General features: G+C 64.7%; 1 protein-coding gene across 1 annotated transcript in view; it reads left to right on the forward strand.

Annotated features, from left to right (window-relative positions):
• The window catches only part of CACNA1F (calcium voltage-gated channel subunit alpha1 F), a 56,797-nt gene that overhangs the window by 26,512 nt on the left and 17,265 nt on the right, over window positions 1-13,020 (forward strand). The window contains exons 19-29 of the mRNA XM_054014912.1: window positions 1,202-1,331; window positions 1,609-1,668; window positions 1,786-1,892; window positions 6,277-6,364; window positions 6,633-6,740; window positions 7,858-7,910; window positions 10,234-10,380; window positions 10,606-10,807; window positions 11,564-11,722; window positions 12,052-12,162; window positions 12,404-12,487. Coding sequence (XP_053870887.1) covers window positions 1,202-1,331; window positions 1,609-1,668; window positions 1,786-1,892; window positions 6,277-6,364; window positions 6,633-6,740; window positions 7,858-7,910; window positions 10,234-10,380; window positions 10,606-10,807; window positions 11,564-11,722; window positions 12,052-12,162; window positions 12,404-12,487 — 1,249 coding nt within the window. The remainder of the gene's footprint in view (window positions 1-1,201; window positions 1,332-1,608; window positions 1,669-1,785; window positions 1,893-6,276; window positions 6,365-6,632; window positions 6,741-7,857; window positions 7,911-10,233; window positions 10,381-10,605; window positions 10,808-11,563; window positions 11,723-12,051; window positions 12,163-12,403; window positions 12,488-13,020) is intronic.

Raw genomic sequence — 13,020 nt, forward strand, 5'->3', positions numbered from 1 at the left:
AAGCTAGCCGAGTACAGACAGTGTGATAAGAAGTGTGAGAATACTTACAAGGGGAGATAGAGTCAACGTTTGTAATGGCTCAGCCATTCCCAGTCCTTATTCAAACCGGTGGCTATATTACAACAGAAAAACTTCAAAAACAGACTCCAAGGAGAGTCTTGCATCTGAAGAAGTGAGGTTCTTACCCATGAAAGCTTATGCTCCCAATACTTCTGTTAGTCTCAAAGGTGCCACAGGACCCTCGGTTGCTTTTTACAGATTCAGACTAACACGGCTACCCCTCTGATACAAGGAGAGACTGTTGAGCTGGAATTGATATGCAAACTAGACACAATCAACTCTGGTTTGAATAAGGACTGGGAATGGCTGAGCCATTACAAACATTGACTCTATCTCCCCTTGTAAGTACTCTCACACTTCTTATCAAACTGTCTGTACTGGGCTAGCTTGATTATCACTTCAAAAGTTTTTTTTCTCTTAATTAATTGGCCTCTCAGAGTTGGTAAGACAACTCCCACCTGTTCATGCTCTCTGTATGTGTGTATATATATCTCCTCAATATATGTTCCATTCTAGATGCATCCGAAGAAGTGGGCTGTAGCCCACGAAAGCTTATGCTCTAATAAACGTGTTAGTCTCTAAGGTGCCACAAGTACTCCTGTTCTTCTTTTTGCGGATACAGACTAACACGGCTGCTACTCTGAAACTCAAAAGAAAGCAGCACAAAGGACCAATGGACACAGACACAGAGTTTGAATCTGGTATAGATTTGCATAAGAGGGAAGCTGCTATAAAAGTGAGGTATCTTGCAGAGGACCCCGGGTCTCGTCTTGTCAACATGGGAGCATCGATCCGGATTGGCAGAAGCCCGGCTCCACCCCCTCCCCCATCTAACTCACCTGGCCAATGCAGTTAAGGGGAGCAAAACAGTGCCAGCTCCCACCCAGCCACAGGGCAGGGACTGGCTGGCTCAGGGGGCGGGGAATGGGGCAGGGGCCTGTCCCCTCTGGGGGGCGCCGGCTCCCACCCGGCCCCAGGGCAGGGACTGGCTGGCTCAGGGGGGCGGGGAATGGGGCAGGGGCCTGTCCCCTCTGGGGGGCGCCAACTCCCACCTGGCCCCAGGGCAGGGACTGACTGGCTGGCTGGGGGGGGCGGGCAGGGGGCGGTTCTGGTTCTGACCCGATCTCTCCCCTCCCCCCAGGCTCCGGGTGGGGTGCCACGCCCTGATCCATCACCACATCTTCACCAACCTCATCCTCGTCTTCATCATCCTCAGCAGCATCTCGCTGGCCGCCGAGGACCCCATCCGGGCCCACTCCTTCCGCAACATCGTGAGACCCCCGGGGGTGGGGGGCGGTACAAGGGGGGAGGGGGAAGGAGGAGGATGGGGGAGGGGCACAGGAGGGGGATGGATGGGAGGGAGGCGTGGGGGGGTGAGGAAGGGGGCTGGATGGGGCAGGGTGGACGAGGAGGGACACAGGGGACGGGGGAGGGCGCTGTGGTGGGGCAGACGGGCAGGACAGGGCAGGGAAGCAGGGTAGGGGGGGCTGCCCCACGTTGGCCGTTGACTCTCCCCCATGGCCTTGTCTCCCCCCCATCCCTGCTCAGATTCTGGGATACTTCGACTATGCCTTCACCTCCATCTTCACCGTGGAGATCCTGCTCAAGGTACTACCGGGGGCTGGGCGCCAGGACTCCTGGGTTCTCTCCCGGCTCGGGGAGGGGAACGGGGCCCAGGGGTCAGCACAGGCCTGGATTGACCCTCTTCCCCCACCGCCCTCCCAGATGACAGCCTACGGCGCCTTCCTCCACAAAGGGTCCTTCTGCAGGAACTGGTTCAACCTGCTGGATCTGCTGGTCGTGAGCGTCTCCCTCATCTCCTTCGGGATCCAGTGAGTGGGGCAGGGAAGACCGGCTCCCGGTGATAGGGGGGTGTTGCGGATTGTGGGGGAGTTAGGGCCCTGCACCCCTCTTCCCGAGATTCACTGCGACTCTCAGCCAGCCAGTAAAGCAGAAGGTTTATTTAAGGACAGGAACACAGTCTCAAGCAGAGCGTGTAGGTACGACCAGACCCCCTCAATTAGGTCCCTCTGGGAGGTTCAGGGAGCTTAGACCCCAGCTTGGGGTTCCCTGCGTTGCACCACCCAGCCCCAACCGAAACTAAACTCCAAGCCCCTCCCGCTGCTCCTCTCCTTTGTTCAGTCTCCCGGGCAGAAGGTGTTAATTCTCCCCACCCCCGTTCCTGGCTCAGGTTACAGCTCAGGTAGCTTCCTTCAAGGGAAGTCCCACATCCCCACTGCAACCCCCCTGCAACATTCCCTGGTCAAATCTGCCCTGCTCCCTGCTCCGTCACATCTCTCCCCCCTTCGAGACTGAACTGAGCGGGGTCACTCTGACCAGTGACCTGGGGAAGTTCAGGGCTCCCTCTCCGGGACAACGCGTCCGCTATCAGGTTGTCACGTCCCTTCACATGGACCACGTCCATGTCATAATCCTGCAGGAGCAGGCTCCATCTCAGGAGCTTGGCGTTGGCTCCTTTCATCTGGTGCAGCCAGGTCAGGGGAGAGTGGTCGGTGTGCACGGTGAAGTGACGCCCAAAGAGATATGGCTCTAGTTTCTTGAGGGCCCACACCATGGCCAGGCATTCCTTCTCGATGGCCGCGTAGTTCTGCTCCCGGGGTAGCAACTTCTTGCTCAGGTACACGATGGGGTGTCTCTCCCCCTTTTCATCCTCCTGCATTAACACCGCCCCCAGTCCTGTGTCTGAGGCGTCGGTGAACACCATAAAGGGCTTGTCAAAGTCTGGGTTTGCCAGAACTGGGCCACTGACCAGAGCCTCCTTCAGCGCCCGGAGAGCCTCCTGGCACTCCTCGGTCCAGACCACTTTGTCTGGCTTCCCCTTCTTGCACAGCTCAGTGATGGGGGCGGCTATGGCGCTAAAGTGGGGCACGAACCTCCGATAGTACCCTGCCATCCCAATAAAGGCTTGGACCTGCTTTTTGGTTTGAGGAGCGGGCCAGTCTCTGATCACCTCCACTTTGGCTGGTTCCGGCTTTAGGCAGCCGCTTCCCACCCGGTGGCCTAGGTAGGATACCTCAGCCATCCCCACCTTGCACTTCTCCGGTTTTACGGTCAGCCCAGCCTTCTGGAGTCGGTCCAGCACTTGTCTAACCTGGGATATGTGGTCCTCCCAGGTCTGGCTAAAGACACAGATGTCATCGATATACGCCACGGCAAAACTCTCCATCCCCCTCAGTAGCTGATCCACCAGGCGCTGGAAGGTGGCCGGCGCTCCCTTGAGGCCGAAGGGCAGGGTCAGGAACTCATAGAGCCCCAGAGGGGTGACAAAGGCCGATTTCAGCCTGGCATCTGCATCCAGCGGCACTTGCCAATAGCCCTTTGTAAGATCCATGGTGGTAAGGTACCGAGCACCTCCCAGCTTGTCTAGGAGCTCGTCCGGCCTGGGCATGGGGTAGGCATCGGCTACAGTGATGGCATTGAGCTTCCGATAGTCCACACAGAACCGGATTGACCCGTCCTTTTTGGGGACCAGCACCACCGGCGAGGCCCAAGGGCTGGAAGACGGCTGGATCACCCCCAAAGCCAGCATGTCATTGACCTCTCTTTCCAGGTCCTGAGCAGTTTTCCCTGTGGCTCGGAAGGGGGAGCATTTTATAGGCGGGTGCGATCCTGTCTGCACCCGGTGGACAGTCAGATTAGTGCGCCCAGGCTGGTTGGAAAACAGCTGCTGGTACAGATGCAGCACCCCTCCGATCTCAGCCCGCTGGGCAGGGGTTAGCCGATCAGAGAGGGGAATTGCTTCCAGGGGGAAGCCAACTCTTGTCCCAGGGAATAGATCTACTAAAGGGTCATCTCCCTGCCCCTCCCACTGTCCACACACGGCCAACACCATATTCCCCCTGTCATAATATGGCTTCATCATATTCACATGGTACACCCGGTGGTGGTGTGCCTGGTTCGACAGCTCCACCACATAGTTTACCTCGTTTAGTTGCTTGACAACCTTGAAGGGCCCTTCCCAGGCGGCCTGGAGTTTGTTTTTCCTCACGGGGATGAGGACCATCACCTGATCCCCAGTGGCGAAGGCGCGGGCCCGTGCTGTGCGGTCATACCAGACCTTCTGCTTCCTCTGGGCTCTGGCCAGATTCTCCCTGGCCAGGCCCATGAGCTCGGCAAGTCGTTCCCGGAAGGTCAGGACATACTCCACCACCGACTCTCCGTCAGGAGTGGCCTTCCCCTCCCATTCGTCTCTCATCAGGTCCAGGGGCCCCCTTACCCGCCTTCCATATAGCAGTTCGAAAGGCGAAAACCCGGTAGACTCCTGGGGTACCTCCCTGTACGCAAACAGCAGGTGAGGTAAGTACTTGTCCCAGTCCTGCGGGTGCTGATTCATAAATGTTTTCAGCATCATTTTTAGCGTCCCATTGAACCTTTCCACCAGCCCGTTGGATTGGGGGTGATATGCTGAGGCCCAGTTGTGCCAGACCCCACATCTCTCCCACAAGCACCGGAGTAGGGCCGACATGAAGTTGGACCCTTGGTCCGTCAAGACTTCCTTGGGGAACCCCACTCGGCTGAAAATGGTCAGCAGCGCATCCGCCACAGTGTCTGCTTCAATGGACGATAAGGGCACTGCCTCGGGGTAGCGGGTGGCGAAATCTACCACCACCAGGATGTATTTCTTCACAGACCGGGTCGTCTTGCTGAGAGGTCCCACTATGTCCATGGCCACCTTCTGGAAAGGCTCCTCTATGATGGGCAAAGGTCTCAATGCTGCTTTCCCCTTGTCCCGGGCCTTCCCCACCCTCTGGCAGGGGTCACAGGATCGGCAGTACTGCCGGACGTTGGTGAAGACCCCGGGCCAGTAAAAGTTCTGTAGCAGCCTCTGCCTGGTGCGCCGGATCCCCTGGTGCCCTGCGAGAGGGATGTCATGGGCCAGGTACAGTAGCTTGTGGCGAAACTTCTGGGGAACCACCAGCTGCCTCCTGATCCCCCACGACTCCACTTCCCCCGGGGGAGCCCACTCTCGGTACAGGAACCCCTTCTCCCACAGGAACCTCTCCTTGCATCCTCTCCTCATGGTCTGTACCACACTGAGGTCAGCCAGGCCCCTTAGCTTCCGCAGGGAGGGGTCCTTCTGCAACTCGGCCTGGAACTCGGCGGCTGGGGAAGGGATGGGGACCTGCTCCCTCTCGTCGGCTGGGTCGGAAGCCCCAGCCACCCCGCGGCTTGTCCTTGGGGTTTCCCTTCCCACCCGGGAAGGGTTCGGTGCCTCCGGTGGGACATCCTTCCCAGGGTCCGGGCGTAGTGCCCCTCGCCGGCTCTGGCTACGGGTCACGACTAAGGCGGTTTGGGGGCTGCTTGGCCAGTCCTCTAGGTCCCCGTCAATCCCCCTTCGTTTTACTGCTCCCCAGTCACTTACTGCAGGAAGCGCCGTCCACGGGGTGCAGTAGATCCCACCGCTGCCACCAGTTGTTGCGGATTGTGGGGGAGTTAGGGCCCTGCACCCCTCTTCCCGAGATTCACTGCGACTCTCAGCCAGCCAGTAAAGCAGAAGGTTTATTTAAGGACAGGAACACAGTCTCAAGCAGAGCGTGTAGGTACGACCAGACCCCCTCAATTAGGTCCCTCTGGGAGGTTCAGGGAGCTTAGACCCCAGCTTGGGGTTCCCTGCGTTGCACCACCCAGCCCCAACTGAAACTAAACTCCAAGCCCCTCCCGCTGCTCCTCTCCTTTGTTCAGTCTCCCGGGCAGAAGGTGTTAATTCTCCCCACCCCCGTTCCTGGCTCAGGTTACAGCTTAGGTAGCTTCCTTCAAGGGAAGTCCCACATCCCCACTGCAACCCCCCTGCAACATTCCCAGGTCAAATCTGCCCTGCTCCCTGCTCCGTCACAGGGGGCTCAGAGTGCAGTGGGTGAACGGTGCTGTATGGGGCTGGGGGGGAGGGAAGGGAGTAGCCAGGCCCAGGAAATGGTTTGGGCGCAGGAGTGATTGGTGGATGCAGTGGGATACGCCGGGCATGGGAAGGATTGGTGGGGGCCTTAGGATACACCGGGTGTAGAAAGGAATGGTGGAGGCGGTGGGATACGCCAGGGGCGGGAAGGAGTGGTGGAGGCGGTGCGATACGCCGGGGGCGGGAAGGATTGGTGGAGGCAGTGGGATATGCTGGTGGTAGTAATGAAAGGGGGCAGCAGGTACCGGGCAGGGGAGTTGGGGAACTCTCCCCAATGTCTCTGATCCCCACTCCTTCCCCAGCTCCAGCGCCATCTCTGTGGTGAAGATTTTGCGGGTGCTGCGCGTACTGCGGCCTCTCCGAGCCATCAACCGGGCCAAGGGGCTGAAGGTGAGGGGGTGCTGGGGGGGCAGCACTGGGGAGGCAGTGCTGGGGGGGGCTGTGTGCAAGGGGCTGGGAGGGGGTGCAGGCGAAGGGGGTGCTGGGGGGGCAGTGTGCAGAGGGCTGGGATGGGGGGCAGTGCTGGGGGGGCAGTGCTCGGGGGGAGGGGCTGCAGGCCCGGGGGCGCCGTGATGGGGCGCCAAAGGGCCGGTGTGTCCGAGGGGGCTGGGGGGGGGGTCGCTGTGTGTCTGGGGGTCTCACTCCCCTGCCCCCCCAGCATGTGGTCCAGTGCGTCTTCGTGGCCATTCGCACCATCGGCAACATCATGATCGTCACCACCCTGCTGCAGTTCATGTTCGCCTGCATCGGGGTGCAGCTGTTCAAGGTGAGCCTCTCACGGACTCCCAGGTCGGCCCCACTCCTGGCCCCGTGCGATCCCTGGGGCGAATCCCCGTCAGAGCGACAGCCCTTCTCAGGGTCCCCTCTCTCCCGGGGTCAGGCCCCTCCACCTCCTGGAGCCGCACCCCTCTGAGCCTTAGCACGTCTGTCTCTGCCGTGGGCCCCCCAGGGAGTCCCCTCGCTCTGGGGCCCCCCATCTCCCCGCTCCCAGAGGGAATAATGCCCCCCCCCGTTCTCTAGCCCGGAGGGACTCTCAGCCAGCGTCGCACAGGAGAGTTATCGAGTGTCTGACCCCAGCACAGGAAACTCTCAGGCCTGGCCCCCCTCAGCCCAGCACATCCCAGTCTCCCTGCATCCAGGGGGGCTCTGCCTGCTCCCCCTCTCCAGCCCAGAGCCCCCCTGCTCCCCAGCTGGGCATCTGATACCCCCGGCCCCAAGCCAGGGAAACAGGGTCACCTGGGCCCCTCTCCCCTCTTCTGTCCTCTGGCCGCTCGGGCTGGGACCGGCTGGTCCGGTCACCGGGGTCCTCTCCCTGCAGCCCATTGTCCCCCCACTGGCCAGAGCCGGCTGCGACTCCAGGTCACCAGTCGCTGGGGTCTCCGTTCTCCAGGCCGTAGGCCGAACTCCCTCTCCCCTCCCCTCGTTAAACCAGGGACACTGAGTCACACCCCCTCGGCGTGCAAACCATTGAAACCCCACAGAAAACAAGGAAACCCCCCACTTCGTCACAAGCCACCCACGGGCCCGCAGCCCCCCCCACAGTGCCCCACCCCCCCATGGGCCTCCAGCGCCCCACCCCACTGTGGGGCCCCCAACCTAGTGCCCCAGCGACCCCCCCCCCACGGGCCCACCCCCTGTGGGGCCCCCAGCCCCCCGCTGGCTCCCAGCCCAGCCGAGCCCCCTGCGAGAAGGTGGCGGAAGAAGAGGCAGGGGTGTTATGTGGGGCTGGAGGTGTGGGGCAGGTGGGGGCGGGAGGAGGTGAGGGAGCAGAGGGGGGTTATGTGGGTGTGGGGCTGGCGGGGTGGAGGGCGGGAGGTTTATGTGAGGCTGGGGGTGTGGGGCAGGCGGGGAGGGTCTGAAGCCAGCCCCATGGCTCTCCCCAGGGCAAGTTCTACAGCTGCACGGACGAGGCCAAGCACACACCAGAGGAATGCAAGTACGTCCCCCCCACAGCTCCCTCACCCCCCAGCCCTGCCCGCCCCCCCCGGCTCCTTCAGCCCCCCCACAGCTCCCTGACCCCCCAGCCCTGCCCGCCCCCCCCAGCTCCCTCACCCCCCCCCCCACAGCTCCCTCACTCCCCAGCCCTGCCCGCCCCCCCCGGCTCCTTCCGCCCCCCACAGCTCCCTCACTCCCCAGCCCTACCCGCCCCCCCCGGCTCCTTCAGCCCTCCCACAGCTCCCTCACTCCCCAGCCCTGCCCCCCCCAGCTCCTTCAGCCCCCCCACAGCTCCCTCACCCCCCAGCCCTGCCCGCCCCCCCCCGGCTCCTTCAGCCCCCCCACAGCTCCTTCACCCCACAGCCCTGCCCAGCCCCCCCCGGCTCCTTCAGCCCCCCCACAGCTCCCTCACCCCCCAGCCCTGCCGGTCCCCCCCCACGGCTCCTTCAGCCCCCCCACAGCTCCCTCACCCCCCAGCCCTGCCCGCCTGCCCCCCACGGCTCCTTCAGCCCCCCCACAGCTCCCTCACCCCCCAGCCCCACCCGCCTGTCCCCCCCAGCGGTGTCGTGGTCCCCGGGCGATGCTGGAACTGCTCCCACTGGCCTCAGGGCCAGCAGCTCCCACGGCTTCACCTTCCTGGGTCTGACCCCGGAGCCTTCGGCCTCCCCTGCCCCCCCCGGGCGCCCCCACAGTGAGTCGCCCGGGCGGGGGCCTGGGGGGACCCCTCCACTCCACAGTCAGACGTGACTCTCAACACGCCGGGGACACGCGGGGGAGCCAGAGCTCGTAGGGACAGAGACCAGGACCCCTCAGCTGGGTCCATCCTGGGGGTGGGGAGCCCAGACCCCGTCTCCCCAGCCAGCTCCAATCTGACCCCCACCACCCCCCAGCCCCTGCTCCAGCCCCCCCCAGCCGTCTCCTCCAGCCCTTCCAGCCCCTCCTCCGGCCCCCCGCCCCCTCCTCCAGCCGTCTCCTCCAGCCCCTCCTCCAGCCCCGCCGATTCCTCCTCCAGCCTTCGTCCAGTGTCCCGCCCCACTCCGTCACACCCGGGCAGAAGGGGTCACCTGGCCCCAGTCCCCCTGGGCTCTCATGTTACCTGCTCAGGTGTGGCTCCTCAAGGAGAGCCCCCCAGCCCCATGCAGCCAGTCCCAGCCAGACCTTCCCTGGTCCATCCGCCCCCCAGGAGTCAAAGAACCTGTCAGGGGTCGTGGGCAGGGGCTGGGATCGGGGGCTGGTTGCGGGGCTGTCAAGGAGTATTGGGGAACTCAGGGCCCTGCACCCCCGGCTTCCTGCGATTCACCATGACTCTCAGCCAGCCAGTAAAGCAGAAGGTTTATTTGGATGACAGGAATACAGTCCAAGACAGGTCTTGCAGGCACAGACAACAGGGCCCCCCTCAGTTAGGTCCAGCTTGGGGTCCCAGGGCATCCCAGCCCATCCCCCTTTGGGGGGTCAGAGCCATCTCTGCCTCCCAGCCATCTCTCCAGCCTGCTTCCAGCACTCTGGCTTCAGCGACCCCTCCCACAGCCTTTGTTCAGTTTCCCGGGCCAAGGTGTCACCTGGCCTCCAACCCCTTCCTGGGTTCTCATGTTACACGCTCAGGTATGCGCCCTCGGGCAGATCCCATCCTGCAATGCAGACTATCCCAGCACACTCCCCTGTCAGCATTCACAGACCACCGTGAGAACAGGCCCAGTTCGTCACAGGGGCCGGGGGTCAGAGTTTGGGGTCTGAGATTAGGGGCCGGGAGTTGGGCTGTTGTCGGGGTGACGAGGCCGGCGGGAGCTCAGGCCGGGGGGGGCGGGGGCTCTGGTTGTTAGGGTGACGGGGGGGGCTCAGGCCGGGGGGGCGGGGGCTCTGGTTGTCGGGATGACCAGGCCGGGGGGGGCTCTGGTTGTCGGGGTGACCAGGCCGGGGGGGGGCTCAGGCCGGGCGGGGTGGGGGCTCTGGTTGTTAGGGTGACGGGGGGGGCTCAGGCCGGGGGGGCGGGGGCTCTGGTTGTTAGGGTGACGGAGGGGGCTCAGGCCGGGGGGGCGGGGGCTCTGGTTGTCGGGATGACCAGGCCGGGGGGGCTCTGGTTCTCGGGGTGTCCAGGCCGGGGGGGGCTCTGGTTCTCGGGATGACCAGGCCGGGGGGGGCTCTGGTTCTCGGGGTGTCCAGGCCAGGGGGGGCTCTGGTTGTCGGGGTGACCAGGCCAGGGGGGGGCTCTGGTTCTCGGGGTGTCCAGGCTGGGGGGGGCTCTGGTTCTCGGGGTGACCAGGCCAGGGGTTGGCGCATCAGGGTCCGTCGTCCCCACCCCCGCCTGACACCCGCCCGCCCCCCAGGGGCACGTTCATCGTGTACAAGGACGGGGACGTGGGGCACCCCATGGTGCGTGAGCGGGTCTGGCACAACAGCGACTTCAACTTCGACAACGTCCTGTCCGGCATGATGGCCCTGTTCACCGTCTCCACCTTCGAGGGCTGGCCCAGGTGCGCCCGGGGAAATGGGGATCAGGGGGACCTGGGAGGCTGGGGGAGATGGGGGGGCTGGGGAGATGGGAGACCGGGGGGCTGGGGGGAGATGGGGGGCTGGGGAAAATGAGAGGGAGTTGGCAGGTCCCAGGGGAGCTGGAGGGTGGGGAGATGTGGGGCACGGGGAATGGGAGGAGCTGGGGGGATCCCTGGGGGTCCCCATCTCATCCCCCCACCCCCCAGCCTGCTGTACAAGGCGATCGACGCCAATGGGGAGAACCTCGGCCCCATCTACAACTACCGGGTGGAGATCTCCGTCTTCTTCATCGTCTACATCATCATCATCGCCTTCTTCATGATGAACATCTTCGTGGGCTTCGTCATCATCACCTTCCGCGCCCAGGGCGAGCAGGAGTACCGCAACTGTGAGCTGGACAAGAACCAGGTACTGCCCCACGGCCTGCCCCATAGCCTGCCCCCCGCCTGCCCTACGGCCTCGTCAGCCCCCCGTCACCTTCCGCGCCCAGGGCGAGCAGGAGTACCGCAACTGTGAGCTGGACAAGAACCAGGTACTGCCCCATGGCCTGCCCCATAGCCTGCCCCCCGCCTGCCCCACGGCCTCGTCAGCCCCCCGTCACCTTCCGCGCCCAGGGCGAGCAGGAGTACCGCAACTGTGAGCTGGCCAAGCACCGGGCACCACCTGTCCCCTGTCCCCAGTGTGGCAAGTGTGGGGGAGAGGGGCCTGTTTCAGGGGCAGGGTGTGGGGTACCCCATTGCCCCAACCCCATCCCCCAAGATGCAGTGCGTGGGGAGGGGTGCTCAGTGGGGGGGACCAGGCATGGAGGTGGGTCTCAGTGAGGGGGTGGCTCAGTGGGGCGTGGATGGGGGGGCCAGGCGGAGGCGGGCGGGGGCGGGTATGGGGCACTGCTCAGAGGGGGGCCGGCGGAGGCGGGCGGGGGGCCTGGCTCAGCGGGGGGCCGGCAGGGGCGGGTGTGGGGCACGGCTCAGCGGGGGGCGGGCAGGGGGCACGGCTCAGCGGGGGGCCGGCAGGGGCGGGCGTGGGGCACGGCTCAGTGGGGGGCGGGCAGGGGGCACGGCTCAGCCGGGGGCCGGCAGGGGCGGGCGGGGGGCTCGGCTCAGCGGGGGCGGGCGTGGGGCACGGCTCAGCGGGGTCCCGCCCCCCCTAACCCCTGCCCCCCAGCGGCAGTGTGTGGAGTACGCGCTGAAGGCCCAGCCGCTGCGGCGCTACATCCCCAAGAACCGGCACCAGCACCGGGTGTGGGCGGCCGTGAACTGCTCGGCCTTCGAGTACGGCATGTTCCTGCTTATCCTACTCAACACCATCGCCCTGGCCGTGCAGGTGCTGCCCGCGGGCGGGGCGGGGCCTGGCCTGGGGGCGGGGCCTGTGCTTTCATCTGGAGAGGGGGTGGGGCCTGGCCTGGGGGCGGGGCCTGGCTGGGGGAGGGGTCTGTGCTTTCATCTGGTGAGGGGGCGGGGCCTAGGGAGGGGCCTGGCTGGGGGAGGGGCCTGTGCTTTCATCTGGGGAGGGGGCGGGGCCTGGCTGGGGGTGGGGGCTGTGCTTTCATCTGGAGAGGGGGCGTGGCCTGGCTGTCTGGGGGCGGGGCTTGTCTCTCTGTCAGGGCAGGGGGCGGTGCCGGGCCCCCCTCACCCTGCCCCCCCCCCCCCCAGCACTACGAGCAGTCGCAGCCCTTCAACTACGTCATGGACCTGCTCAACATGGTCTTCACCGGCCTCTTCACCGTGGAGATGGTGCTGAAAATCATCGCCTTCAAACCCCGGGTAGGCGGGGCCGGGAGCTGGGGGCGGGGCCTGCTGGGGGGGCACCCGGCGCAATGTAGGGCGGGGCTGGACACAACGGGGCGGACCCTTGTGTGAGGGGGCAGGTCCTGCAATGATGGGGGTGGGGCCAGGCACAACAGGGGCGGGGCATTGTGTGAGGGGGCATGGTCTGGCAAGACGGGTGGGGGGGTGCGGGGACGGGGACATTCCCCCATGGCTGACCCCCCCGCCCCGTTCCCAGCACTATTTCTGCGATGCCTGGAACACCTTCGACGCACTGATCGTGGTGGGCAGCGTGGTGGACATCGCCGTCACCGAGGTCAATGTAAGCGCTCACCCTTCCCCCCCAAATCCAGAGCGTGTACCCCGGCATCCGGGCCACACCCCGGCACTGGAGAATCAGCCCCCACCTGGTCCCAGAGGGGTCCCCACGTGAACATCCCCCGCCCCGGAGGGGTCCCCGTGAGATTGGCCCCCGCCCCGGAGGGGTCCCCGTGTGAACCGCCCCTCGCCCCGGAGCGGTCCCTGCGTGATCACCACCCCGCGTGAACGTTCCCCGCGCCCCGTCCCAGAAGGGTTCCTGCGTGATCGGCCCCCCACCCCGGAGGGGTCCCCATGTGATCGGCCCCCGCCCTGGAGGGGTCCCTGTGTGAACCGCCCCCCGTCCCAGAGGGGTCCCTGCGTGATCGGCCCCCCACCGCAGAGGGGTCCCCATGTGAACGATCCCCGCCCCCCGCCCCGGAGGGGTTCCCGTGTGATCGGCCTCCGCGCCCCATACCAGGGGGCTGCGTGTCGCAGCGCCAGGCCAGGGGTCCTGGTGTAAAATGTTTGGGAATCCGCAGGGGTGGAACATGATGG

This window comes from Malaclemys terrapin (assembly GCF_027887155.1).
Source record: "Malaclemys terrapin pileata isolate rMalTer1 chromosome 20 unlocalized genomic scaffold, rMalTer1.hap1 SUPER_20_unloc_1, whole genome shotgun sequence".
NCBI lineage: Eukaryota > Metazoa > Chordata > Testudines > Emydidae > Malaclemys > Malaclemys terrapin.